This window comes from Quercus robur, chromosome 9, assembly GCF_932294415.1.
Source record: "Quercus robur chromosome 9, dhQueRobu3.1, whole genome shotgun sequence".
Taxonomy (NCBI): domain Eukaryota; kingdom Viridiplantae; phylum Streptophyta; class Magnoliopsida; order Fagales; family Fagaceae; genus Quercus; species Quercus robur.
In genome coordinates this window covers 32,122,393-32,148,553 of record NC_065542.1, presented here as the reverse complement: position 1 = coordinate 32,148,553, position 26,161 = coordinate 32,122,393, and the positions used below count along the sequence as shown (strand labels likewise).

The window sequence follows — 26,161 nt, the reverse complement described above, 5'->3', positions numbered from 1 at the left end:
CCAAACAAATTATTCAAACTATAAATTCAAATCAAACTAAAAAAAAAAAAAAAAATCAAACACACTAACCAAAATCCAGTACCACAAATAGACCATTATAAGTCCACCCTAACAGCACCAATCATCACCGAGTTCAAACCCATTAAAGAATTCATACCCAAAAACCCGAGCAACCACCAAACCTCCACAACAAAGCCGTTAATGTCCCCACCCCAAGGTCCTCACTTCATTACCACTAATAAAACACCACATCCAGAAAAGCCCTAACAAAACCCAGACCCATGACTCAGCCCTGTACCACATCAGCGTGTGACTTGTCAAGTACCGATGCAACCACAATCCTAGTTTGTAAACCTGTTACCAACCATTCAAACTAAAGTCAGTTTCTATGTGCGTCAGGACTCAGGATTATATTGCTAATAATAAGATAGATTCAATAAAATTGAGATGCTTCCCTGCAAAATTATAAAAATTTGTTAGGGAGAAGAATGCATTAAATCATGACCAAGTCTTTTTTGATTCTTGAAACATAGCTATATTTTAATTCAATTTCTTTTTGGTTTTGTTATCAACCACAATTTAAAAATAAAAATATAAAAAGAACACTTTATTAACTTTAGAAAAACCCCAAGGGGTTGGTTTAGTGGTTCCTAAGGACTTATGATATTTATGAGATTTTGGATTCGAAACCTCTTGTCGGCATCTTGAAGCCACCTTCATGAGATTTCTTCCTATAATAACTTAGTGCATATATACATAGTAATTTCCATAATATCTTTAAAAAGGAGAATATGTGAGAATGGTATGGAGAGAGTGTATTTCACAACAACAAAAAAAGTGTATGTCACAAAAGTTAAATGTAGTACTTAGCCATAAATGAGAGCTCATCCAACTCTAGTATTCTTTAATGAAATGAAGAGTAACATCAAGAAAAATGGTTAATGTGCCCCTAAAGAATTAACAAAAAACTCATGTGGATAATTAAGGCTTTATTTGGTTGGGGGATAGAAAATAGGTAATGAGAGAAATTGGAGGCATAGGAGAGATTTTAAATTTTCCCTTATAGTGTTTGGTTTAGGGGTGGAAAAGTAGAGAAATAGAAAACTATTTTTGTTTGGTTGGGAAGAAAAATGAAAGTATAAAAAAACTAGTTCGTATAAATTTACAATTATGTCTTTATTTAAAAAAAAAAACATGCTATATTTGTATGAGAAATGATATATCCACAACATTTTTACAACAAATCCTAAGTGGCAGGTTGTTATTGGTTGTTATTGTTGGGGCAAAAAAGTAATTTTAGTGTTAGGTTCAAATTTGAACCAATAACAACTAACCACCTGTGATTTGTTGTAAAAATGTTGTGGACGTAGTATCTCTCTATTTGTATCAAAAAAATAAATAAAAAGAACACAAGAAATTCAAAGAACCACAAATTGTTTTCTAAAAAAAAAAAAAAAACCCTCAAAACTAATGAAAAGAAAAACTAAAACATCATAAAATAGATGCAAAAATAATTATAAACGTTCTAAAAAGTGAACATTGGGCCGTGGGTATTTTGGTTCAAACTAGTGAGAGCTTTTGCTCCACATTTCCACTCATATTTTCTCTCCATGTTGGGGAGATTGAGTTTTGGTGGGCTTGAGGAGAAAAACAGCACTGCTCTACCATTTTATTTCCACTTTTTTCTTCTTCATTTACACTCCAACCAATTAGGGTCTAAGATAATCTTTAGGAGAGAAGTGTCATAAGCCTTTCAACCTTTATATAATAAGGAACTTTGAAGCGTGGATAATCAAATATGGGGTGGGAAAAATAGATGAAAAATATTGACTAATTGAGTTACTGCTTTAAGTGTTCTCGAAATCTTTCTCTTTCTTCTTTGAGGGTGCTTATGTTTTGTCGAGAGTTATGGTATGTTGGAGGCTTTTATGGTAATGCTTGCTTACAGGAGGAGGAAAGAAATCTTTTATTGGGATTGATCTTTTTGTAGCTGAGCTACCCCCTTTGGACGCTTGGCTTTGCGTTGGAGTGATTAAACTCTATAAAAGGTAACATAATTGAGTGGGGTTGGACAATTGGTTTAGTTATGAGCCAAAAGAGGACACTTAAGGTGTGCAGTTGACAATAAGGGCACAAGTTGACACGTAGTGTGCGATGCGCAGTAGAGTGATAGACTGACAATAGAGTGGATGACACTTGACTATTGTACCTATCATCACACATGGCTAACCAGTTAAATCAATGTCCCAAACATTGATATCAACAATATTTATTAGTCAGTTAAATGAGCCGTTATAACGTATCTGAACATTCCACACCACTGCTTCTAAAAATTCCTCCATCCATTATGAGTTTGATCCACGTGGTACAAAAAGGAAAAAAAGAAAAAAGAAAAAGCAAAATGTAAACCCTAGAAGGAAAGCAATGCCCATGAAATAAATTTAAGAAAAATGATAGAACATAGGAATTTTATTTTATTTCTGACTTTTTTTTTTTTGAGAATATTTTTATTTTTGACTAGTTCCATATCTACAAACTCGAATCACAAAAGAGATTGCGTGCGCCGACTATTTGACTTGTGGACGTTGCCTATATATGTAATTTCATAAGTCAACAAAATATAACACCTCCTTTTAGTCCTTGTTTATACAGACATACACAAATGTTTTTTCAACCTTTTTGTACAAATATACCGTAGAATCCTCAAATTAACGTTAGCATACTACTGCATATGTTCATGTCCTTTTCCCAAACCCATCAACCAATTTTGACCTCCAACAACCCCTCTCCACCCCCAAAAAAAAAAAAAAGTGAAAAAAAGGTGCATTAACAAAGCCCCAAAGCAATGATAAGATAGTTCATAATCATCTCTACATATTTAAGTGACGAGAATGCCCTTGTTAGGACACGTGTCCTACAAGTAGATTGCAAAAGTGGTACAAGGCTAAAACGGTCCTCTTGAAAAATCGGCATCAGAAAACTTTGATAGTTTGATATATATACATATAAAATCTAACACACACCGTGCTTTATTAGTTAGCCCTCCCATTCTCTCCTGTTTTTCTCTCACAAACAACCGTTTTGTATGGTTGACGACACCACTCACTCTCTCTCTCCCTCACACCAATTTTTCGTTTCTCTCTCTAAAAAAAAAAAAAAATAAAACACCAAAAAAAAAAAAAACGATTATAGCAAAAGAAAATTGTTACAATTATTAACCACAAAGAATTTTCACATTTTTTTTGGTTTTTCAATCTCTTCCACGCACAGGTATTTTTTTGCTTCTTTTTTTTTCTGTCTCTGATTCTGTAATTGTTTTTGTTTTTTATGTTTATACTTGTGTGCGTTTTTGTTTATCTGCATTATGGTGAATTTTTCTGATATTAGGGTTTGTTTGGTTTTGGTGGTTTCTAGGGTTTTTTTCTGTGCGGCTAGAAATTCTAACGGCTTAAGGTACTGGAGTTCGTGGTTGAGTTTGAATTTGGAGAGGGTTTGTGGGTGATAAGTGATAACGAGGTTAGGGTTTTGATTCGGGGCTTGCATTGTGTTGGGTCTCGGTTATAATTTAGTTTTAGTGAGATACTAATATTTGATTGAATTTTTTAGTGGCGTAATGAGTTTGCGTTAGGTTTGTTTTTTTTTGGGATAGATTTGGTTGAATTTTGAGATGGGTTCGTATGAAGATGTGAACTTGGATGTAATTGAGGAACCTTTATCAGTTATTGAGCAGAATTTGAGCTTCTCAGTTTCGGTGCAATCGGGTTTTGAGGAGCAGGCGTGTTTGGAGGCAGCTTGCAGAGTGTTTGAGTCTAATGTGGAGCTCGCAAGTGCTCCGGATGGGTTTCTGGGTTCGTCTGAGGTTGATGACACTTTTCGTGTGAGCTCTGTTGAGGCTACAGAGGAGGGTATGAAGGTGTTGTATGTTAATAAAGATGATTTAGTGGGTGAGGGAGAGAATGTGGGTGATTTGATGCTGGAGAAAGTGCCGGGAAATGAATGTGGGATCAGTGGGGACTGTTTGGATGAGATTCTGTGTCTGGGTGATGTTTGTAGTTTGGAAAATGGCGGATTGTGCTTGGAGAAAGAAGGGTCTCAAGGTGAGGGTGATTATGAAAAGCCATTGGAATCTTCACCTCTGACTGATATACGGAGGAACTGTGTTCAAATGGATGAGATGGATGATAAGTGTGTCAGCAGTTCATCTGCAGAAAGGGTCACTGAGGTTAAAACTGATCAGAGTGGTGTTTTAGATGGGGCGGAGACTGATATTCATAGCCTAATATCTTCTTCACAGGGTTGTGAAATTCCTTCGGATTTAGTACCGAAGTCTGGTTTGCCTAATAATCATACCCAGCAGAACGAGCAGGAGGACACTAAGAGTGTAGGTGGTCTTTCTTCGGAGGTTATGTATGGGAAAAGAGCTTCTTCAGCGGAGACAGAAACTATTTTTTGCAACCTGATTTTACCATCAGGTGACTTGGTGAGTAACGGTGATTGGCACAGTGATCAGAAGGATGAAAAGAAAGTCAGTGATCTCTCTGCAGAAACGGTTACAGAGATTCTTGAAACAAATAATGATGTTGATACGTGCACCCAAGCATCAACTTCATGGGGTTGCCAAAATGACTTGGAGAATTTGCATAAGGCTGAATCACCGAGTATCTGTGCAAAACAGAATGAGCAGAGTGGTGTTTTAGATGGGGTGGAGACTGATATTCATAACCTAATATCTTCTTCACGGGGTTGTGAAATGCCTTCGGATTTAGTACCGAAGACTGGTTTGCCTGATAATCATACCCAGCAGAACGAGCAGGAGGACACTAAGAGCGTAGGTGGTCTTTCTTTGGAGGTTATGGATGGGAAAAGAGATTCTTCAGCAGAGACAGAAACTGCCTTTTGCAAACCCGTTTTACCTTCAGGTGACTTGGTGAGTAATGGTGACTGGCACAGTGATCAGAAGGTTGAAAAGACTGTCGGTGATCTCTCTGAAGAAACATTTACAGAGATTCTTGAAACCAAAAACGATGTTGATACGTGCACCCAAGCATCAACTTCATGGGGTTGCCAAAGTGACTCAGAGAATTTGCATAAGGCTGAATCTCTGAGTATCTGTGCAAAACAGAATGAGCAGAAGGATGGTGAGGGTGTTGATAGTCCATGTGTAGAAAGGGTTTCAAATTTTGTGCAAGATAAAGGTGATATTATTACTGTTGTAAGTGTTGAATTTGACACCCATACATTACCTTTAGAAGAAAATTCCTGCAAGTCTGAGGAAGGTGATACCAAAATAGTTCATAACTGTAATTTTGAGAAATCAGTTTCTCCTCAATCATGTCAACCCTTCGGTATTGTCAATCAGAGTACTTCTAAGGATACCCCAGATCAGGATGCTATTGGTTCTATTAATTCTAGTAGCGTGGTGGAAAGTTCTGGACATACTGATAATGAAGGAAAAGATAATGTCAGAGTTGGTTGTATTTCTGAAACCAAATGTCCTGAAGTTGCGTCCTCTTCTTCTCGAAGGAATAACCAGAGAAGTAAATCAAGACAGAAAACTTGTAGAAAAAGGGCTGCGAAGAAATGCAAGAATGCAGCCAATGTACCACACCCACATGAAAGTATTGGAATTGTTTTGAAGGTTGGAAGAAGGAAAAGAAGCTGTCTGTCAAAACCAGCTCGTTCTTCTATGTGGGGATTGTTGGGGCATATTACGCAATTTCTTGAACAGGGCAACATGCTTGATGGGGTCAATCAATTTCATAATCAAGGACTGGGAAAAGCAAGGCGTGGCCAAGGAAGCAGAAAGCAGAAAAAGATTCGGGGAAGTGGAAACTCAGGAGGGTCAAGGGGAAATCGTTGTGCTTCAACTGGTCTTATTCGTTTGAAGGTTAAAGTGGGGAAAGTAGCTGGTGAAAGTTGTCTGAGCACTATGGTTCCAGAGGTTGTTAATACGTTAGCATCTGCTGATGCTACTACCAGTGATGATCAGACTGAGATGCATTCTGGATCTGGTTTAGAACTATCAAAGTTAGCTAATGGTGTAGAAGCTAAATTGAGGGAAGATGAGACAGGATTGCACCTCCAGTGTTTCAGCAAGCTCCCAGAGCAGGCAAAAACATTGCCAGATGGTTTTATTATGGATGGACAACTTGCAACTTCGGGCTCTGAGAATACCAACATATTAGATAAGACAGCTGGAGATGCAGACAATTATCTTGAGGTTCCCTCACATGTAGTGGTTGAAGCATTGGGAGGGGAAATTGATAGTAAGTGTACAAATCCTGGAACTTCACCTGATTCGGAAGTGATCAATTTAATTCCAGATGTCCAAGTCGCTGCAAGACATCAAGCAGATTTGCATGATGCTGTTTTGACTACCTCCAAAGATGTTGCTGCTCGAAGACGTCGTACCAGCAGTAAGAGGGGAAAGAAGGATAGGCTTCCTCGTTCACGTAATTCTGTTCTGGAAGATGGATCACAGGGTCCAGTTCGTATGAATGAAGCTAAACCATCAAAGAAACATGGGTGCAGACAAGATATAAGTAATGGGTCCAAAGCCTCTAAATCAGCAAGCAAAAGAGGGAATGTACAAAGACAGAGGGAGAAGCAACGGAAGTCTGTTAATAATTGCAAAGTCAAGGATAAGGATGCTTGTAATCAGATTGTGTGCAAAGTGGAAACTCAGCCAGAAAGTGGTAATAGTTTGCCTAAGGCGCGTGCACACACCACACGCACACGCGCGCGCGCGCACACACACACACACGCACACATATTGTGTGGGGTAATTTTCATTCATAATTGTTGCTGTATCTCTTGTATACTTCTCTTCACACACACACACACACACACACACACACACGAGATCTAGCTCAAATGGCACTTTCTTCTTCCATAATAATGGGATGGAGAGTGAGTTCGTGGGTTCAAGACCCATTATGTGCTTTATAACTTACCAATAAAAAATATATACTCTCTCTCGATCTGTCTATATTTTTCATATCTATTTCTGTAATTCTCTTGTCGCTATGTTTGTGTCTGTGTTCTCGGTTAGAGACTTCTTTAACTTTTCCCTTCTGGCTACTTGTTTTTAGCTTAGGGAATTCATAGTCTGCTTCTAATTTAACATGACTTGATGCTGTAGGAAGTCAGAAAGTTGATGGCATTGGAGAAGCCAACACTGGTGATGATACTGCAGTCACTAACAAATCTGACTTGGAAATGGTGCGAGGTGGTCTAGAGGAGCAGCTTTTGCCCCCAAGAAAGGCCTGGGTGCTGTGTGATGATTGTCATAAATGGCGTCGTATACCAGCTGTGCTTGCAGATTTTATTGAAAAAACAAATTGCACATGGTACTTCATCTTTTATATCTCACTATATCATTTTAAAGGTTATAGTACTATAGAAACCTTAAGATACTCAGTATTTATGTTTTTGGCTTTAAATTAAGGCCAAAATGCAATACGACACCTTGATGTTTAGGTTAGTTGCAAACACACATCAATTTTGTTTTTAGACCCCCGAGGTTTAATGTTGACCAAATTGATCCTCTGTCCCATTTCTGTCAATTTTAACTGACAGAAGACCACTTTATAAGAAAAAAAAAATCATTTTTTAATAAAATTTAATAAAAGCTTCACATGAATTGTCATTAAGATGATAAGCACACGACAATTGGTAGCATTGTTTGGATGGACAAGGTGAAATATTGACAATTTGCAATCTTAGGAGAAGGGGAATAATTGTTTTGAATCGATATTGCATGTGTATGATATGTGGTGAATCGGTAGATCATTTTCTTCTACATTGTGAACTGGCTACTGATTTGTGGCCCTCAGGGTTAAATTAGGGGTTAAGCCAACGTTTTTAATTTTATTAGCTGTAAATTCTGAGTATCGTGTAATGGAAGACAATCCTTGGAACTTCTGGCCTGTACAAATTCCTCCTCAATAGGCATCTTTTCCAATTTCCAAGAAATATGTCCATTATGTTTGATGTGGATCATATGGAGGGAATCAAATAGACATATGTTTGAGGTTATGGAGAGTGTGGGGGAGCAGCTTATGATCGCCTTTTTAGGCATTTTGTTTGATTGGTCTTGTGCCTGGGGTTTCATGACTAGATTCTATTCCGTTGTTCTTAGTCTTTGTCCTTTGTATTCTTTGGCTACTTCCTGCTACTTCCTGCCCTCTCTGCATGAAGCAGTCTTCTTTTAATACCATTATTCTTTTTTTCTTTTTAAAAAAGGCTCCACACTATCTACAAGAAACTCAATTGCATCCTCAAGGTGTAAGAAGCCTCTACTCATTAATAACATGGCTGCAAGATTGGTGTTTTAGTCACTGACTCCACTGGCTCCATGGCTGTATTCGTAATATAATCTTTGTTGTTTTAGTCACTGACTTTGGCCTTTATGCCACTAGTCTCTGTTCCCAAAACAATGCAATATGGAATGTCACTTTGTTCCTTACCTTCATATAGTCCACAACAGACATAAAGGAACAAGATTCCAGACACTTGAAGAAGTAGACCCTCCAATTCGCCACCCATATAATAAATTAATTTATAAATTATAATTTTTTATACTCCTTGGCAAGAAGGAGCAAGAGGATTCCCAGTGTAGTCAAAGGGGAGCCAGGCGCTCGCCTAGGTGCTTGGGCGAGGCGCCTTTAGAGCCTAGGCAAGCAAGGCGACCGCCTTAAGCCATGAAAAAGGTGCTAAGGCGAGAGCCTCAAGTTATATTATTTATTTTTTTAAATAATTTTTTTTAATAGAAGTTTGTTGTGAAACCTATTTTAGATTATTAATTTCATAAGGCATGTTATAAAACCTATTGTTAGTTAAATTAATTTACAAATTTGTTTTGTAAAACTTATTGTTATATAGAAGCTTGTAGTAAAAAGTATTGTTAGAATTAACTAATAGAGCCTAAACCATGCTAATCCTATTTTGAAATAATTTTATAGACCTAATTTCTTCATGCTTCACATTGAAAAACACTTCATTATAATATTATAATACACCAGGTACATATGATTTAAGTTCTATATGTATAATAAATATATTAAGAATTTGGTGCCTCGCTTTACTCGGGCTAGCGCCTTTTTGTCGGCCTTGGCATCTTAAGGTCGCCTTTCGCCTTTGACTACCTTGAGGATTCCTAAATATTTATATGAGTGTTTGAGAATATAATTACTGGGTGCTAGAATTCACAGTTCTTAATCAGGATTACTAGAAATTGTGTCAATGTCAGAAGAATGAAGAACCAATGAGAAACTGCGACTGACTTGGTTTTCACTTTCCATGCAATTAAAAAAATACCATAAAAGAATAATAAAAGAACAATTTATTTCAACCTGAGAATACCATACTTAAATGTAAAAAAAATAATTAAAGAACATAAAGGAAAAAAAAGAAAAAATTAACAATACCTATAATTTAATATTTTCTATGTACTTTACATCCAAACAATGAAATTTGTGAATGATTGGAATGTGAATCCCATAATTTGTAAATTTATATGTAATTAACAATTTCTTCACCCAAACGCATGTAGAGAGTTTCCCTCTTTGCTGTGTTGGAGTTCACCCTTTTGCAGAAGTTCCATATCTCATTGCTGTTTTGGTACTTTTGATTCTGTTGTCTGAAGATATTGTCATTCCACTGTAGTTTGGTACATGGAACCGTATGTGGTTTCAATACATTGTGTGTTTTTAATTTCTATTTTTGGTACTTGGTATAATATATAGTCCATTATTTCAACTTGTTTTATGTTTTCACTTTCTATTATGAAGGTATACATAGCTAATATGTATGCTGTCATATTTTTTTTACCCGAAACTTTCATTTAATGTCTTGCATTTGATTTTGCTTGTGTTTTTCATTTTCAAAGGACCTGTAAGGACAACTTGGATAAAGCCTTTGCTGCTTGCTCAATACCCCAAGAGAAGTCAAATGCAGAGATTAATGTGGAGTTGGATATATCTGATGCCTCTGGTGAAGAAGATGCTTGTGGTGCCCGTTTAAATTTTAAGGGATTGGATTGTAGGCGTTCAATAGGTATGTGATCTTAGCTACAGATAGCAGACCTGTAAGGTCATTTGCAAGCTTGAAGCCAGCCTGAGCTTGGGGCCTTAAGCCATCCTTTTCTTGTAAGGTCATTTGAATTCTGACACTTTTTGTTTGTTTGTTTGTTTTGAATGCGCTGCAGGTTACCAAGATTCAACTTTTAAATGTATTTCTACTAATGAGTTTCTGCATCGTAAGCGTAGAAGTCAGACTATCGATGAGGTATGTAATTGACAGATAATTTCAAATATTTTGCTATTCTTTATTTGGCTACCTTGTGTATTCTTTTCACTAGACTTTGAAGCTTTTTTAACTTGTCTTTTCTGTGCCTGTACATAGCCTGTGTATTGGGATTGCACATTTTATTAATGAATTTATTTACTTATCTTTTTAAAAAAAAATTTATCTGCTCTTGTACTAATAATGAAAAGGATTTGTGCTGCATGTTGAGTAACATATTCTATACTATCAACAAAGCAAACCCCTCTACTATTTTTCAATCTGGTTTTGTGCTGAAGACTCCCATGTTGCACCCATTTTAACTAGAGAAATGAAAAAACACATTAAAAAAAATCATATTTGTAATTTACCTATTGGATAAATTAGAATGAAATTAACGTAACTTCTTTTTTAATTGATTCTACCCAATTTGCTTTTCCTCCTCATTCTCTCTCAAAATTTCCCCCCTTCACTTTGTTTAAACACACTTCGAAACCATATGTTCTCTCTGTTCTCTCTTAGGGCGCCTTTGATACATGCATTGAGGGGCACATGCATGGAAATGCAGTGTGTATTATGTTGAGAAGCAAAAATACACGTGAAGGTGAATGGTGGCCATGTTGGATCTGTATCTGATAGGTCCTGGATTGGGCCTGAACATTTTAAACTCTGCTTGGCCATGTTTAAAGTTCAAATTATAAAGAAGCATCATAGTTTTTGTATACATGCTAGTGAGAGTTGTAGCTCATTTACATGTGTACAATAACTATGATGCTGACTAGCATGCCAAAACAAATTTTGCTTGTTTTTAATATAGAATAGCCAACAAACTATGTTCAACTGGCAACTCTTCCACTTACAAGTGTTAGATGGAGGGTGAGGTTGTGGGCTCAAGACCCACTGGGTGTGAGTATATAACTTACCAATAATAAATAAAAAAGAAAGAGGAGGGTGCACAGGAATTGGATGGATTAATTTTAAACCCATTCAATGGAAATTGGTACTATACAGATCTTGAAATTTTTTTTTTTTGGGTAAGTGACGCATCTAGAGTGGGTGGGTTTTGAACCCATAATCTCACTCTTGGCACAATATTGTAGTAGGAGGAAATTCCATTTGAGCCATAGCTCAGTGGCAGACAGATCTTAATTACTGTACTGTAATTCACAATTGCTATTTTCACATGATCAATTAAATTTGTATGCAATATAAATGATATATCTTTTTGTCAGGTAACACATATTGTATCCAATGTGATTATTATCAATCTCTCTCTCGCTCTGAAATAATTAATTTCCAATATTGGTTGGGTTTCATCTTCAATTACTGATGTGGCATTCAGTATCTGTTTTTTCTTCTTTTGTGTTGAATATTAGATTCTAGTTTCTCCGTTTCATATATGTGTGTGTGTGTGTATGTGTGAAGATTCCTTACTTTCATGATTTTTTTCTCTCATTGATGTTGATATTTAGCTTATTTTATGTTTCTTGAACATTGATGGGGTACTCTATCTTCCAGCAGAGTCTAGCACTTCTGCTTCTGGTTGTAGTGGTGTCTTACCCCATGTTTTCTCGAGTACCATGGTATCTCATCCATTTTCCAGTTTTGATGCATTCTTTTGTTTCTGGTATCTACTATTGATGTTTCAATATGTCATTTGCGTAAAATAAATGACATTACTAGTTCTAATATTGGAGGTCAAGTCTTCTAGTCTCTAACTTTGACAGTACTGTAGTTATTCCCGAATGAAGGATTTGTAATTACAGTGTGTGATTCCATAGGAGTGTATTATTTTCAGTGTTTATTAGTTGAGTTTTTTGGCTGTCCTGACTACATCATTAATCTTTTTTTCCCGTTTCTTTTTACTTTTTCTCTTTTTGTTTAGCACTTGGATGTTTGCCCTTGATATGATTAATAAACTAGCATTCGATTTTCCATTAGCTTTTGCTTTTTTATCAGTTGTATTTGTTATGTGCAAAAGGCTGTTGCAAGCTGAGGCTTTGTAGATCAGTTCATCCTTTCTAACATTGTGTATTTTACAAATTTCTCATCAGATAATGGTTTGCAGTTGCAAGCCACCTTCAAAAAGCCAGTTGGGTTGTGGAGAAGGATGCCTGAACCGGATGCTTAGCATTGAATGTGTCCAAGGCGCCTGCCCATGTGGGGACTTATGTTCTAATCAACAGGTATTTCAGCTTTTCATTGCTGCTATGTGCTTACCTGTTTCTTTTAGTGAATTTAATTATTTGTTTTAAGGGCATTGTTTTAGTCCAAATCTTCGCTTTCAGTTTCAGAAACAGAAGTATGCCAACCTGGAGTGGTTTCGATGTGGGAAGAAAGGTTATGGGCTAAAGTTGCTTGAGGATATATCCGAAGGGAAGTTTCTTATTGAATATGTTGGAGAGGTAACATAAGAACTCTTCTCTCTTTCTCTTTCTTCTTTTTCTTCTTCTTGTCTTTTATTGTTATGATGAGTCCATAGGTTTCTCTGCCTAGTGGTAAGTTCAGATGCTGTTGGTTAAATGAGGAAATACAAAGCCTTGTTTCTTTCTGCTAATTTTTAAATTTAAAATCATTTCTTCCAAAATTAACAAAAACCATTTCATATGTTGGCAGTGCAGCAAGGTTAGATTGCTTTCCATGTGAATTCCCTCTCTCTCTCTCTCTCTCACACACACACACATAGACCCACCCATGACACACACTCGCACACACAAAGGAGACCAAGGATTTCATGGCAAGCCTCTTTACTTTTAACTGCATGGTTTCCCTGCACATACCAAACTGATAACCAACTTGCAAAGAAGAATTCATGTAACCAAGCCTGATTTAATTGAACAAGGCTTAGCTGAATTGGCTGGCAACATAAGTTTCATTATCTTTTCCATCAATGAAGGGTGACACATAGCTGAACTTTCTTATCTCGCTAATTTAGTAAATCTCTCAGTGGTATATAAGAATAAAATCTTAACAGGAACTTTCCCTTGACCCAGTTATATCTACTTAAGTGCTTTGATGTGTGTTTGTGTGTGTGGAGGTGTAGTGTATCTGTAACGTGACTTTCTCTGACAATAATTTTAATATATGGATCCTCCAGGTGCTTAATATGCAAGCTTATGAGGCAAGACAAAAAGAGTACGCTTTGAAGGGCCATAGACATTTCTATTTCATGACATTGAATGGCAGTGAGGTAAGGTTTGGATATTTCCTTTTAATTCGCTTTTCCCCCAAACTTCAGTGACTTCTTATTTAATAAAAAATTTATAGTAGCATCTTGTGGTTTTAAATGCTTTATTGTTTGGAAAAGCTTCTCTGGTTTTAGTCCTCAATGAGGGTAGTTTCATGAACTTAAGTTCTATAGACATATATTTTGGAAACTTCTGGATTTATGTGTATCTGTTGTTCTATGTGGTGTCCAATTGTTTTTCTGCTCCCCATTCCTGCCCCCCAAAATTAGACATTCAATTTCTCAGGGTAGCAATCTTGTTTGTCTTTTTCCAGTTTACTTTTCATCAACGAAAAGTTATAGCGACTTACAAAAACAAGAGATTATTTTCTTATGAGCAAAGCATGTACTTGTGACGTAGGAAAAGCATTGAGGATGGTATAAATGAATAGGCATGTTAATGTAAACAAGTATTTAGAAATGCATTCTGTGTTATGATTTTTAGGCCATTGATTGTTGGACAATAGTTTCGGATATCTCAGCTTGATCTTATAAGTTGTCTTGGTATTTTCTTCTTAGGATCTCAGGTTGTTACAATGTTTATTACGGGGGTTGTTCTTGTGGGAAACTGATGCAGGACCGTTAAGAAATTCAGCACTATATTAGGTTTCTCGACGAATTCTTGAATAAGGATTGATGTTTAACAGTTTAAGTTAGAAAAGAATGAATGTTGACGGCTGTTTGGGGCTGAAACAGGGGATAAACAGGAAATAACATAAATAAAATGCTAGGCAATCACACCTAGGTCTTCCTAAGCATCGCACCTAGGGTTCTTTGGCATCACATCTCGGAGAAGTTTGCATCACACAAACAAAGCTTAAATAAGTTGCTGAATTTTGTTAATCAATCACAGTATTCTACCATAACATGATCACAAAAGAGTCTTTATATAGAGGCTATAGTTATCCTTTTCCTAGTAGTACTTGGGACTCTAAATAACCTATTCTTAGAATGAATAGGAATACTAATAATGATTAAATAAAAGACTTAATAATACATAAACATAAAAAAGACTCATGGGCCTTTGGTACGGCCAAAGACAGCCCATTCCAGATTTCTTGAAATTACCAAATTGCCCTTGTTCTAATAGAACTTAAATAAAACTGATTCAGCAGCTTCTCAACCTAAAAGACTTGATACTAATAACTAAAATGACCTATCGAAGGTGCTAAGAAGGTCCGACATTAGAACTAGACCACAATTGTTGAATCTTTGAGCTCTTCCTTATCTTCATCAGAAACTTTGTTGGTGTCTAAGATGGTAGATGATGTTGGTTGTTAATTGGATTTGTTAGATGCTTCTTGGCCATTCTTTATCAGTGACAGGTTGGGTGTTGGGATTGATGAGGTCAGTTGGAATAGGGATGTTCATTGGTCTGTGCTGTTGGTTTTTGTGGAGGTTTTCTTTCAGCACTAACCTGATGTCCATTTGGTACAACTTATTTTTTAGCTTTTTGAAAAGGAAATAGTTTACATCCAATCTGGTTTGGGGGAAAATTCCTCCAACCCACTATCTGGTAATTGATAAAATCATCTATGTATACTTTTGGTTACATGACTTATTTAATAAGTCATGTGATTTGTTTAAATAATATACGTGGATGATTTTATGAGTTGCCACATAATGCATTGGAGGAGATTCCTCCAAACCGGTTTGGATGAAAACTTTGTCCGTTTGAAAAAGCACTTTGAAAAAAGTGAAGTTTAAACTTATCAAAAAAAAAAGGTGAAGTTTAAAAAAATTGTAATTTGTAAAGTATGGTTTTTCACTGAATTACCAAATTGGTAAGTCTCCGTAACTTTTACCCACCTAGTCAGTTTCCCAACATTGGGAACTGATCTGCCCCAATGGAGGGGGGAGAGGGGGGGGGGGGGGGAGATGCCAAGTTGCACTGAGCTTGGTTTTTCAGATTGGTGTGGTTGGCTTTGTCGGTGTGCAGGGGGGAGATAAAATCAACCGCAGGGAGGTGTCAAAAAGAAAAACACGTCTTAACCGAAAATTAACCACTGCAAAGTGCTCTCTGCCTAATCACAGCAGATTGACCAAAGAAAGACCAAAAAAGGATATTCAAGTGGGGTGGTGATAATGTTCTTTAGAAAATGAGTCATCTTTCAAAAAGAATTTTCTATAAAACTATCTCATTTTTTTATGTTTGGTAGCAACCTTAAATGAATTGAAAAACAATCTCCTAACTTCCCTTATTTAGTTTGTTGTGAGATAGAGTTATTTTCCAAAATTTTTTAATGGAAAGCAATCTCTAAAAATAAAACCATACTTTTTTTTTTGTTTACCAAATAAAGTTTTCCTTTTAATCATTTTTTCTAATGCTACCAAATACTGGAAAACACCGGAAAACTATCTTTAAAAGTTTTCCATTGAAACAAATAGAGCGTAAAATTGCACAAAAACAAACCAAATAAATGACAAATTAAGCCAATTTAGGGCATAGAGCTAAATGGGAACTTGTTTAAAAGCATTCTCCTTTGATCTTTGTATGATTGGCTTCATGTTATAGGCTGTATTGTCAAATTTAATTTTTCTTCCTTTGGTCCTCATTCCTCTTCAAATATAATTTTTAGTTCTATTGTCTCACTCTATCTTGATTATTGGACATTCACATCTTCCATTGTTTCAGGTAATAGATGCATGTGCAAAAGGAAATTTGGGCCGTTTCATTAACCATAGTTGTGATCCTAATTGCCGTACTGAAAAGGTGAATTTATTGTATTCCGATGTAGTCTTAAAGAAAATTTCTGCTATTAATACCTGTCAGATGTTACTGCATTAAATTTTCATATACATTAAATTAAGAGATCTGGATTTAGTAATTGATGAGATTTGCATATGTGAAGTGTAATATTCTTTTTGTTTACTCCATTAGCATGTTTGTATATGTAAGAGTAGAGACTTTCCAATTGATTTAGTGCTTATTTTGTTTCCTTTTATATGTTTTTTTTTAATCAGTGTTTCCTTTTATATGTAAGAATATTGATCTGTAGCTGTATGCTGCTTATCTGTAAAAGTGATCATTTGTAATACTGTTTTGCTTTGAATATATTTCTTATTCTTCCAAAAAAAAAGAGGCTTTCCCATTGTTTTGGAACTTACCTATTAACCTCATTTCATATGTGCAGTTGCTTGAGCTATAATCCCCATAGAACTCACTATTCATGATTATTATCTTTTCTTGCTTCTCTTATGAATTACTTATATCTTATATTTTTTGAACAGTGGATTGTCAATGGGGAAATTTGTATTGGACTATTTGCATTAAGGAATATTAAGAAGGTACACTTGCTCCTTGCATTAATTATCTTCAGGCTTGTTTTTTGGTTGGAGTCCACATCAACATAATTTATTTATATGGTGCAGATTCTTTATTTCCATAGCTCAATTCATAAACATTTTACTCTTGATCCTCAGGAATTCTTTTTTTAAATTATTAATTTGATAATATATGCATTGTGGGTGAGTGGGGGGGGGGGGGGGGAGAGGTTGGTGGGTATATAGTATGCACTCCCACGTGTGGTGTGATTTTGTTTGTGTGCTTGCGTGTGCACACATCATAGGGGGCATGTGAGTGTGCATAAGTATCTTAGTGGAAGAAGACCAACGCATTTTGCTTCTATTATTGGTTAAAACAAGGGGCAAAGACTTATCAATAGGCATGATGAATGATTTTCAGGATTATATATGAAGAAATTTCATTATTTATCAAAAAAAAAGAAAAGAAATTTCATAGCACAGCATGTTATTTTCCCTAATGCAGTATATCAAGGTCTCTTTATCATCATTTTTCAGAGGCTATCAATTGTCAAGATTTTCCCTAAAGCCATAGTCCACACAGAGAATGAAACCTTTTGAGGGCCATGACTATCCAAATGCTCCTCCGAGGGAAGTGAATACCTTTAGAACCTATTATAGAATGATCAAATCTTAAGCATGCCTTCTGAATATGGCATCCATATAACTTGGTCTTTACCCTTGGATATAGGCAATTTAGCATAGAGTAGCTAAACAAAAGGAGCTATGGATTCCAGTTCCCAATCATGGAGGGACCTGGTGAGGCAAGGTTTTTGGTGTTGGACCTCACCCTCATGGGTCTTGGCTAAATGCAAGACCTTTGAGGCCTCCTTGTCCTTTGCCTAGGCCGTTAGGTGAACAGATTGGGGAACAAATTTTGAAGAGAATGGTCACCATATCAACTGTTTTTCCAAAATCTTACTTGAGAGCCATCTTGTACCTCGAACTGTAAGAACTTGGAAAAAGACTCCCAACCCCCACTGATGCTCTTTTACAAACTAACCCTAGGAGGACCCCAAGGTTGCTCTCTGATCCACCCTCCACAGCGTTCCCCATATTTAGTATAGATAGTAGCTAAAGTAGAAGGATGCTAGACTCCCACATCAAAACTAAACCACAATTACTACGAACATAATAAACTACCAAGTACACTTATTCTTGGACTGAAATAGCTTCTTGCATGGTCTAGATGTGATTTTCTTAGGCTTAGGCTCTCATCTATGATGGGGCATCATGAGTAGGTCTAAGAAAAACGAGCAGCAGTTATCTTGAAGCAGTAGCAATGAATTATCCAACAAAGAAAGGAATTCGTCATCCTATCAAATGAGATAATCAAATTGAGTGTTTAACGGAATCGGTGTTGGTAAAACTTAAAAAGTGCACTTAAGCGACAAGACTCTTCCGCTTTGGTCAATAAACAGAAGAAAGCAACATAATAGGATTTTTTTCTAGAGAATAATTGACAATACCATGTAGAACAAACAGATAAGTTGATGGCGTTTATGGGTTTGTAATCTGGAGATCTTAATGCATAAGTGCATAATATCACCTCTGGAGACATTGTTGCTTCCTAATAATTTTTTCTCTTTGTTGTTTGCATTCATTACTATTATCCTATATTAACCTTCAATTTTTTTTTCTTCTTTTTGGTCAGGGTGAAGAGTTGACATTTGATTACAACTATGTCAGGGTGTTTGGGGCTGCTGCCAAGAAATGTTATTGTGGTGCATCTCAATGTCGGGGTTATATAGGTGGCGATTTGCTTAATACTGAAGTAATTGTTCAAGGTGATTCAGATGAAGAATTTCCTGAACCTGTTATGGTTCCTGAAGGTGGTAAAGGTAGAAATGGTTTGGTCTATATGATGCCTAGGGCAATTCCCTCTGATAGTGCTGAAATTAAAGCTGCGAAGGGTATATTAAAAGATAGAAATGGATTAGATGAAGCCACAGCTGTTGTTGAGCAATTGAAGAGTACCATAGAGAAAGAGGAGCCTATGAACCAATCTGCTAATTCCCAATTACTCAGCTCACTGGAATTGGAGGACTCCAAGGGAAATTCACCATCTTTTGTTCAACCAGTAGAACTGTCCCATCAAACAGAAGATGTAACATGCAAACATTTGCCTGCTGTTCTGCAAGAGACTTCCATAGAAGAGGAGACTGTGAACAAAACCTCATTCAATGGTGATAGATTAGAGATAATTTCTCCAACTATGCTTAGCAAATCGTTAGGTCATGGTGTTGATGCTAATAGGAAGTCCAAATTTGAGACTGTTGAAGACAAGAGGGTTTCTGTAAAATCACATTCTCTGATGAAAGGTTCTCGTTCATCTAGTTCTGTCAAAAAGGAAAAAGTGAGAAGTAGTCCCCTGAATACTAACCAAGTTCAGGTGACGCCAAACAAATCTCAGGTGCTGTCTATTAAATCAAAAAAATTACTGGAAGGTTCTTCAAATGGCCGTTCTGAAGCAGGTTCGGAGTGTTCATTTTTGCTTGTCTTGACAACTAGAGTAGTTCATAAGGGATGCTGTATTAATGATTTATGCACTTCTATTCTTGCAGTTGAAGAGAAACTTAATGAGTTACTGGATACTGATGGGGGGATTAGCAAGCGAAAGGTAATGTTACCAACTAAATTAGCAGAAGAATTCTATGTGGTTTCTGGTATTTGCATATCTAAACTGTTTCATTTTTTAGATTACTTTTCTTTTTGATAAGTAAATAATTCATTAGATCACAGAGGCGCAACCCAGGTACTTTTTTTTTTGATAAGTAGAGGCGCAACCCAGGTAGACAGGAAGTATACAAGTGATGCACTAACAACTACTAATGAAAATTACAAAGATCAAGCATCTTAGCTGAGTTATAAATGGAAGCGGTGCTGAAGCTAATATTCACTTATATAAGGATCTAGGGTATGAGGACTAAAGTTCTAAAGCTGATCTTTCATTCCTTCAAAACTCTGACCACATAAAGCTAATGAGGAATGACATTCCAAATGCCTATACTATGATATCAACCAAAGCCTTGCCAGGTAGCTGGGAAGTCAGTCACACCACGAGGCATAATCCATTGAATTCCAAATAGGCTGAAAACCAAGTACCACACTTCTCTAGCAAAATCACAATGAATGGCAAGTGACCAGTAGTTTCTCTGCTCTTATTACAGAAACAACACCAATCAATCACACTAACTTGTCACATCTTGAGATTATCCATGGTGAGAATTCTTTCCATAGCTACTATCTGAAGAAAAAAATACCTCTAGATGGAACCTTGGGTTTCCAAATACTCTTCCAAGGGAAAGATGAGCCTCTTTGGAGTTTAGAAACTTTATAAAGATTTGACTTCAACCACTCTACATTTTGATCAATTCCAACACAATTTATCCTTTCCATTTTCTCATAATATACCATATATGTGAAGGAAGCTACATGCTCCAATTCCCAATCTTGTGCCACTTTGGCAAAGTGAACATCAAAATGAATATTACCATCCCCAACATTGTAGCTAATAAACCAAGAGAAAGTACCCCATTCTCTCCCATTGATTTCCGTACGTAAACACTGTACCCTATCCTCTCTTCAAAGAACAAGCTTGGGCTTTGTGTTCTTTGATGAAGGAATTTGGTTCTTGAGGGTTTAGGTGCTGTAATTTTATGTTTCAGGGCTTAGGAATTTGGTTAGGGCTTGGGATGATGGTGGGTTAAGGGTTTGATATAAGATCTTGTTGAGAGAGTAGCTAAGATTTCTAGGGAATGAGATTATGGTTTGGTTTGCATGGAAATGACGGATGGATTGAATAGGTTGTGACTTCTTCGAGAGAGTCTCCTTCTCCATGATGAGATTGCTTATTGGGAGTTTCTACCTCCTTGAGAAAGAAAAGAATAGAGAGAAACTTGCACTAGGCAAAAACTTTATTATTTTTCAGCATGGTACAAAGAAGTATTATATGTATCTATTTATACAATTCATACTGTAATCCTATTGGCCACACATGGCTCAAAATCATTGGCTAAAGAATTCAGTTTGTGATCGTAAGGATTTACACATGTTTAATGTGATACATGTGCTAAAGCCCTAATGAACTCAAGCTATTCTATCTAGAATAACTAATTTTTAACTAACTCTAGCTAAGCAAGTGCACTTTTGAAATAACATCCATCTGAGCTTTGGATTGTCATCTTAGGGTTGAACTGCGCATGGGAGTGAAATGAAGTAGCCATGTGAAAACGGAGATTATTGGTGCAAGGATTGCCATTCTAGGGCCTTAATGTCGTCCAGCACTCTGGGCTTTGACCTAAGCGGGACTTAGGTCCAGAAATGGTCCTAACACTCTCCTTATGAATTTCTTCAAAAACACCATACAGCCTGTTGGCAGGACTTGAAGCCCATCCCCTCATGCTACTATGCTTCTTATCCACCACCCGTTGCCAAAGATCATTTTACTCAATGGCAAAATGCTAAAGTCATTCCCTTAAATTTCTTGATCAAATACAATCAAATTTCTAATGCCCAAGCCTTCACATTGGAATGAGTCATAGATTGCAAATGGGTCCCAGATTTTATTCCATTTGATCAAACTATGAATATATATATATATATATATTTTTAATTTATAAAAAAAAGGGAATGGAATGAATAGAGAGCATAAAACAAGGGAATGGGAAATGGATTGTGGTGTATTTTATCTAGTGTTTTGGGAGTGTATACGAGAAGCAATGGAAGGAAATGGAATATATAGTTTTACCATTATATCCTTTACCTTTTGTTTGTTTTTCCTAAGTAGGGATTAAATCGGTACTTCACCTCCATTTTAAAGAAATGAGTGTTCTTCCCACTTTTGGGAGGAATGCTTAGGAGGGAATGGAATGCACATTCTCTCTAGCTCTTCAATTCCTTCCAATTAAACTCCTAAACAAGGGTGTTTTTTTTTTTTTTTTTTTTTTTTTTTGTGGATAAGTGAAACTCCTACAAGGGTATTGATGGAATATTCTTTAAGAAGATGTGAAATCACAAACGATTAATGTGTCATCATCAAAAAGAAGATGTGAAATAGTCAATGAGTTCATCTAAATTGTAGGAAAAACCCACCCCTTCAACTGCCTTTTCTATCACTATAACAATATACGTAGGGATAAAGGGTCTCTTTGTTGTAACCCTTGCAAGCTATTAAAAACGCATTACGCTGCCATAAAGAACAATGGAAAACGGAACTGTGGTTATACAGAAATAGGCCCACCTTCTCCATTTCTCAATAAAACCACACCTACTTAACACATAAATAGGGAAATCCCATTAACACCGCTTTCTCCACATCTAACTTACCTAGCACCCTCAGAAAAATTAACTAGAATTAGCCTTACTTTAACAAAGGCATTTTGAGACTAATTAAATGTTTTGAAGTACTATCCTCAACCTATTGGCTAATACTTGCATCAGAATCTTATAGATCTCACCGACTAGGCTATAGGTTTGAAATCCTTTACCTCCAACGCCCTAGGTCTTTTTTGGATGAGTGTGTTGAAAGTAGTATTCAAACTTTTTGGGATGAGTGCATTAAAAGTAGTATTCAAGCTTTTTACAAATTTATGTTGCTCATTTTTTTTTTTTTTTTTGATAGGTAAGAAAAATTTGTATTAAAAAGAAGCTACTCCATCAAAGAGATGAAGTAAATGAAGGAAATATTTACAAGCAACAAAGGAAAACAAAACAACTTATGTACAAGAAAAAAGTGAATCTAAAAACAGCAGGATGGATTTCGAATAAGTAAAACCCCACGCACGAGACCAATCAAACAAAGTGGTCGCAAACAACACTAAGAGCTTATCCCCAGAAAGCATTGAATCTTCAAATATGCGATTATTTCTTTCCCTCCAAATAATCCACACCACACAATGTGGTACCAAATTCCAGACATATGAAGAATGCTTCCCCAACCAATTCCTCCAACCAGCTAGCAAGTCAATAACCCTTTTAGGTAGAACTCAAGAAACGCCAAAAGATCTAAGGGCAAAGCTCCATAACCAAAAAACCTCCATAACCAAAAAACCTCACCATAGTGTAGAAACAAATGATCCAGACTCTCCCCATTACATTTACACAGCAACACCAATCCATAATAGTGTAGCCCCTTTTCCTCAAATGGTTCGTTGTGAGAATCCTCCCCCATGCAGCTGACCAAACAAAAAACGACACATGACGTGGAGCCTTCACACCCCAAATACTCTTCTGAGGAAAAGCAATAAAGCTTGATCCCCTCAATGCACCATAAAAGGATTTTACAGCAAAAACCCTTTTCGACCCCAAACACCACCTCATCTTATCTCCACCCTCAAAAGGAGGACCCAGCGACTCCAATGTATGAGTAAAGGCCCCCACCAACTCCATCTCCCATTCATTAAAACCACGTTGGATTCCATCCTTCCTCCAAAGTGTGACTCACCATCATATCTACCACAGATGCCTCCCTATAAGTTGCAAGTTCAAATAGCTCCGGGAAAGTTCCCTTCAACGATAGATCTCCACACCAATGATCATGTCAAAATCAAATTCTGCTCCCCAAACCAATCTCAAAGGAAAGAAACTTACTAAAAATCTCCCAACCTTTCTGAATGCCCTACACGACTTTGAAGAACCCCCCCCCCCCCCCCCCCCCCAAAAAAAATTCCTCCCCAAATTTCAATGCGATCAGATGCCTCCATTATCTTGTCTCCTCAACCCCATAATGCCATAACCAATTACCAAAAAGATCTTTATTAAAGGTAGTAATTTTCCTAATCCCCAAGCCACCATCAACAAAAGGACGACACACCTTATCCCACCCTACTAAATGAAGTTTATGCTCATCAGCCAAACCACCCTAGAGAAAATCCCTCTGTACCTTCTCAATCCTATTAGCCACCCTAGTAGGAATAGTGAATAGAGATAAGAAATAAGTGGGAATATTTGAAAGTGTACTCTTTTAAGCAAAGTCAAGCGACCCTCCTTAGAAAGATATGTTTTTTTCCGCCTAGCCAAGTGTTTTTCCAACTTCTCCAAAATCAGATTCCATATAGAGGACGACTTGTAGGAGGCTCCCAAAGGCAATACCGAGATATGTCATAGGCAGAACCCCAATCTTGCAGCCAAAAACTTCTACTAACTCGTGTAAATTATTCACCTCACCAACCGGAACCATCTCACTTTTACTAACATTAATCTTTAGCCCTTTAACTGTTGTGAAACAAGTTAGTAACATCCTAATATGAAGAAAAACTATTCAACACTAGGGTCACAGAACAAAATGGTATCATCTGCAAATAACAAGTGAGATACGCATAACTCATCACCTCCCACACCACGCACCTTAAAACCCCTAATAATACCAGCCTCCTCCATATGTCTAAGCAACCTAGAAAATACTTCCATCACTAGAAGAAATAGCATAGGACTTAAAGGATCCCCTTGCCTTAAACCTCTCAAATTAACAAAGAAACCAGTTGGAGAGCCATTAACTAAAACTGAAAACTGGACAGTAGAGATACAAGTATGGATCCATTGTTGCCATATGACTCCAAAACCCATCCTTTCCAACAAGTAAAGCAAGGCCTCCCAATTTACATGATCGTAGGCTTTTTCTATATCCAATTTACAGATTACCCCAGTTATCTTACTACAAATACGACCATCAACACACTCATTTGCAACCAAAATTGAATCCAAAATCTGACGACCCCCCACAAATGTATTTTGAGATTCAGAAATGAGGCCATCTAGCACCCCTCTCAATCGGTATGCCAAGACCTTAGCCAAGATTTTATAGACACTACTCGGTAGACTTATTGGTCTAAAATCTCTAATGTTGGAGGTTTTATGTTTCTTAGGAATAAGAGCAATAAACAAAGCATTCAAGGACTTCTCAAATTTACCATAATCATAAAATTCATCAAAGAATGCTAAAATATCACTCTCCAAAACCCTCCAATAATGATGGAAAAAGGCCATCGTAAATCCATTAAGTCTTGGGGCTTTGTCCCCCCTCCATATCACGCACAACCTGTAAAATTTCTTCCTTCTTGAATCTCCGTTCAAGCAGACCATTCTCCACTTCCCCAATAGTATCAAAATTCAAATCATCCACCACTGGTTGCCATGTTTCTGTCTCCTTATATAACTTTTGATAAAAGCCCACTACTTGAGCGACCTCCTCAGCCTTATCTTCATATACCACACCATCCACCTCTAAATCACCTAAATAATTATTTTTCCTATGGGAATTAGCCATCTGATGAGAAAACTTTGAGTTATTATCTCCCTCCTTGAGCCATAAAACTCTAGACTTCTATCTCAACGATATTTCCTCCAATGAAGCCATCCGCTTCACCTCTAAAATCACTCTATCCCTCTCATGAAAGTCATGAAACACTTGTTTGATGTTATCTTTGATTATGCTCTAATAAGACTAAAAACATGACCTTGCGTAGTCATTTGGGCCTGGAACTTTATCTCCATACATGTTTCTCACCTTGTTGAACACCTCGTCTTGTTCTTTAAAAGGTCTTTCCATCCAATTGGCTTCATCTTCATTTATGGCTGAAAACTGAAATCCATCCAATATAGTTTGTTGAACGCCATCTTGATCAGCTGTCACTTCCCCATCTATAGACATGTTGCCTACGGTATTGTTTCTTCAATGTGTTTTGGCTAGACGATGAAAGAACTAAGTGTTCGTTTGGGAATAGCTTATCTAGCTTTTTACTGAAAACTTTTTTGTTGAAAGTGTGTTAAAGTATAATTGTACCTTGAAAAAATTTGAAAAAGTGAGAAAAGGCGGGAAAAAGTGAGGTTTTAAAAGTTGTACATAAAAGCTAAAAGTTAAAGCTTAAAGCTGATGCCAAACTCACCCTAAGTATCCAAAAGGCTCTTGATTTTTGTCTCCAACTAATCTCCTTCAAAAGAGTGAGCCTCTTATTTTTTCAACTGACAAAGGTCTACTTTCCTCAATTGCATCCAGCTTGTGAATCTCTTTTAATAACTGATTTTTCATCTAGCCCACCTTACCCAGCTTCTTGTTCCATTTCTTCAAGTCCATTTTCAAAGCTTTTAGCTCTTTAGTTTCTTAGCCAATACATGCTCAGGGAGCCTTGGAAATATTATGAATCCCACTTCTTAACCTTCTCCATGAAATTTTAGCTCTTAACCGCAAGTTTTTGAATCTTAATGGGCTTCTTCCACTTTAAAGGCAAATGATCTGAAAGCAAATGAGGAAGCCTCTGCTGGACCATATTTGGAAATAATCCTCTAAAACTGGCAATGATAAGAATGTCAATAGAATTGTTTTCTATTCACTTCAATATAAATTTTCAA

The 26,161-nt window shown here is 36.7% G+C and overlaps 1 protein-coding gene across 3 annotated transcripts in view; it reads left to right on the top strand.

Annotated features, from left to right (window-relative positions):
• Positions 1-3,032: 3,032 nt before the first annotated feature.
• LOC126700608 (histone-lysine N-methyltransferase ASHH2) overlaps positions 3,033-26,161 on the top strand; it is a 30,236-nt gene continuing 7,107 nt past the window's right edge. For 2 of the 3 annotated variants that reach the window (XM_050398827.1, XM_050398826.1), the window contains exons 1-12: positions 3,033-3,270; positions 3,415-6,695; positions 7,142-7,349; positions 9,890-10,056; positions 10,208-10,287; positions 12,339-12,470; positions 12,573-12,689; positions 13,382-13,474; positions 16,146-16,223; positions 16,742-16,798; positions 18,468-19,287; positions 19,378-19,433. In XM_050398827.1, coding sequence (XP_050254784.1) covers positions 3,668-6,695; positions 7,142-7,349; positions 9,890-10,056; positions 10,208-10,287; positions 12,339-12,470; positions 12,573-12,689; positions 13,382-13,474; positions 16,146-16,223; positions 16,742-16,798; positions 18,468-19,287; positions 19,378-19,433 — 4,836 coding nt within the window. In that variant the 5' untranslated portion in view covers positions 3,033-3,270; positions 3,415-3,667. The remainder of the gene's footprint in view (positions 3,271-3,414; positions 6,696-7,141; positions 7,350-9,889; positions 10,057-10,207; positions 10,288-12,338; positions 12,471-12,572; positions 12,690-13,381; positions 13,475-16,145; positions 16,224-16,741; positions 16,799-18,467; positions 19,288-19,377; positions 19,434-26,161) is intronic. The other variant, XM_050398828.1, reaches the window with a different exon arrangement.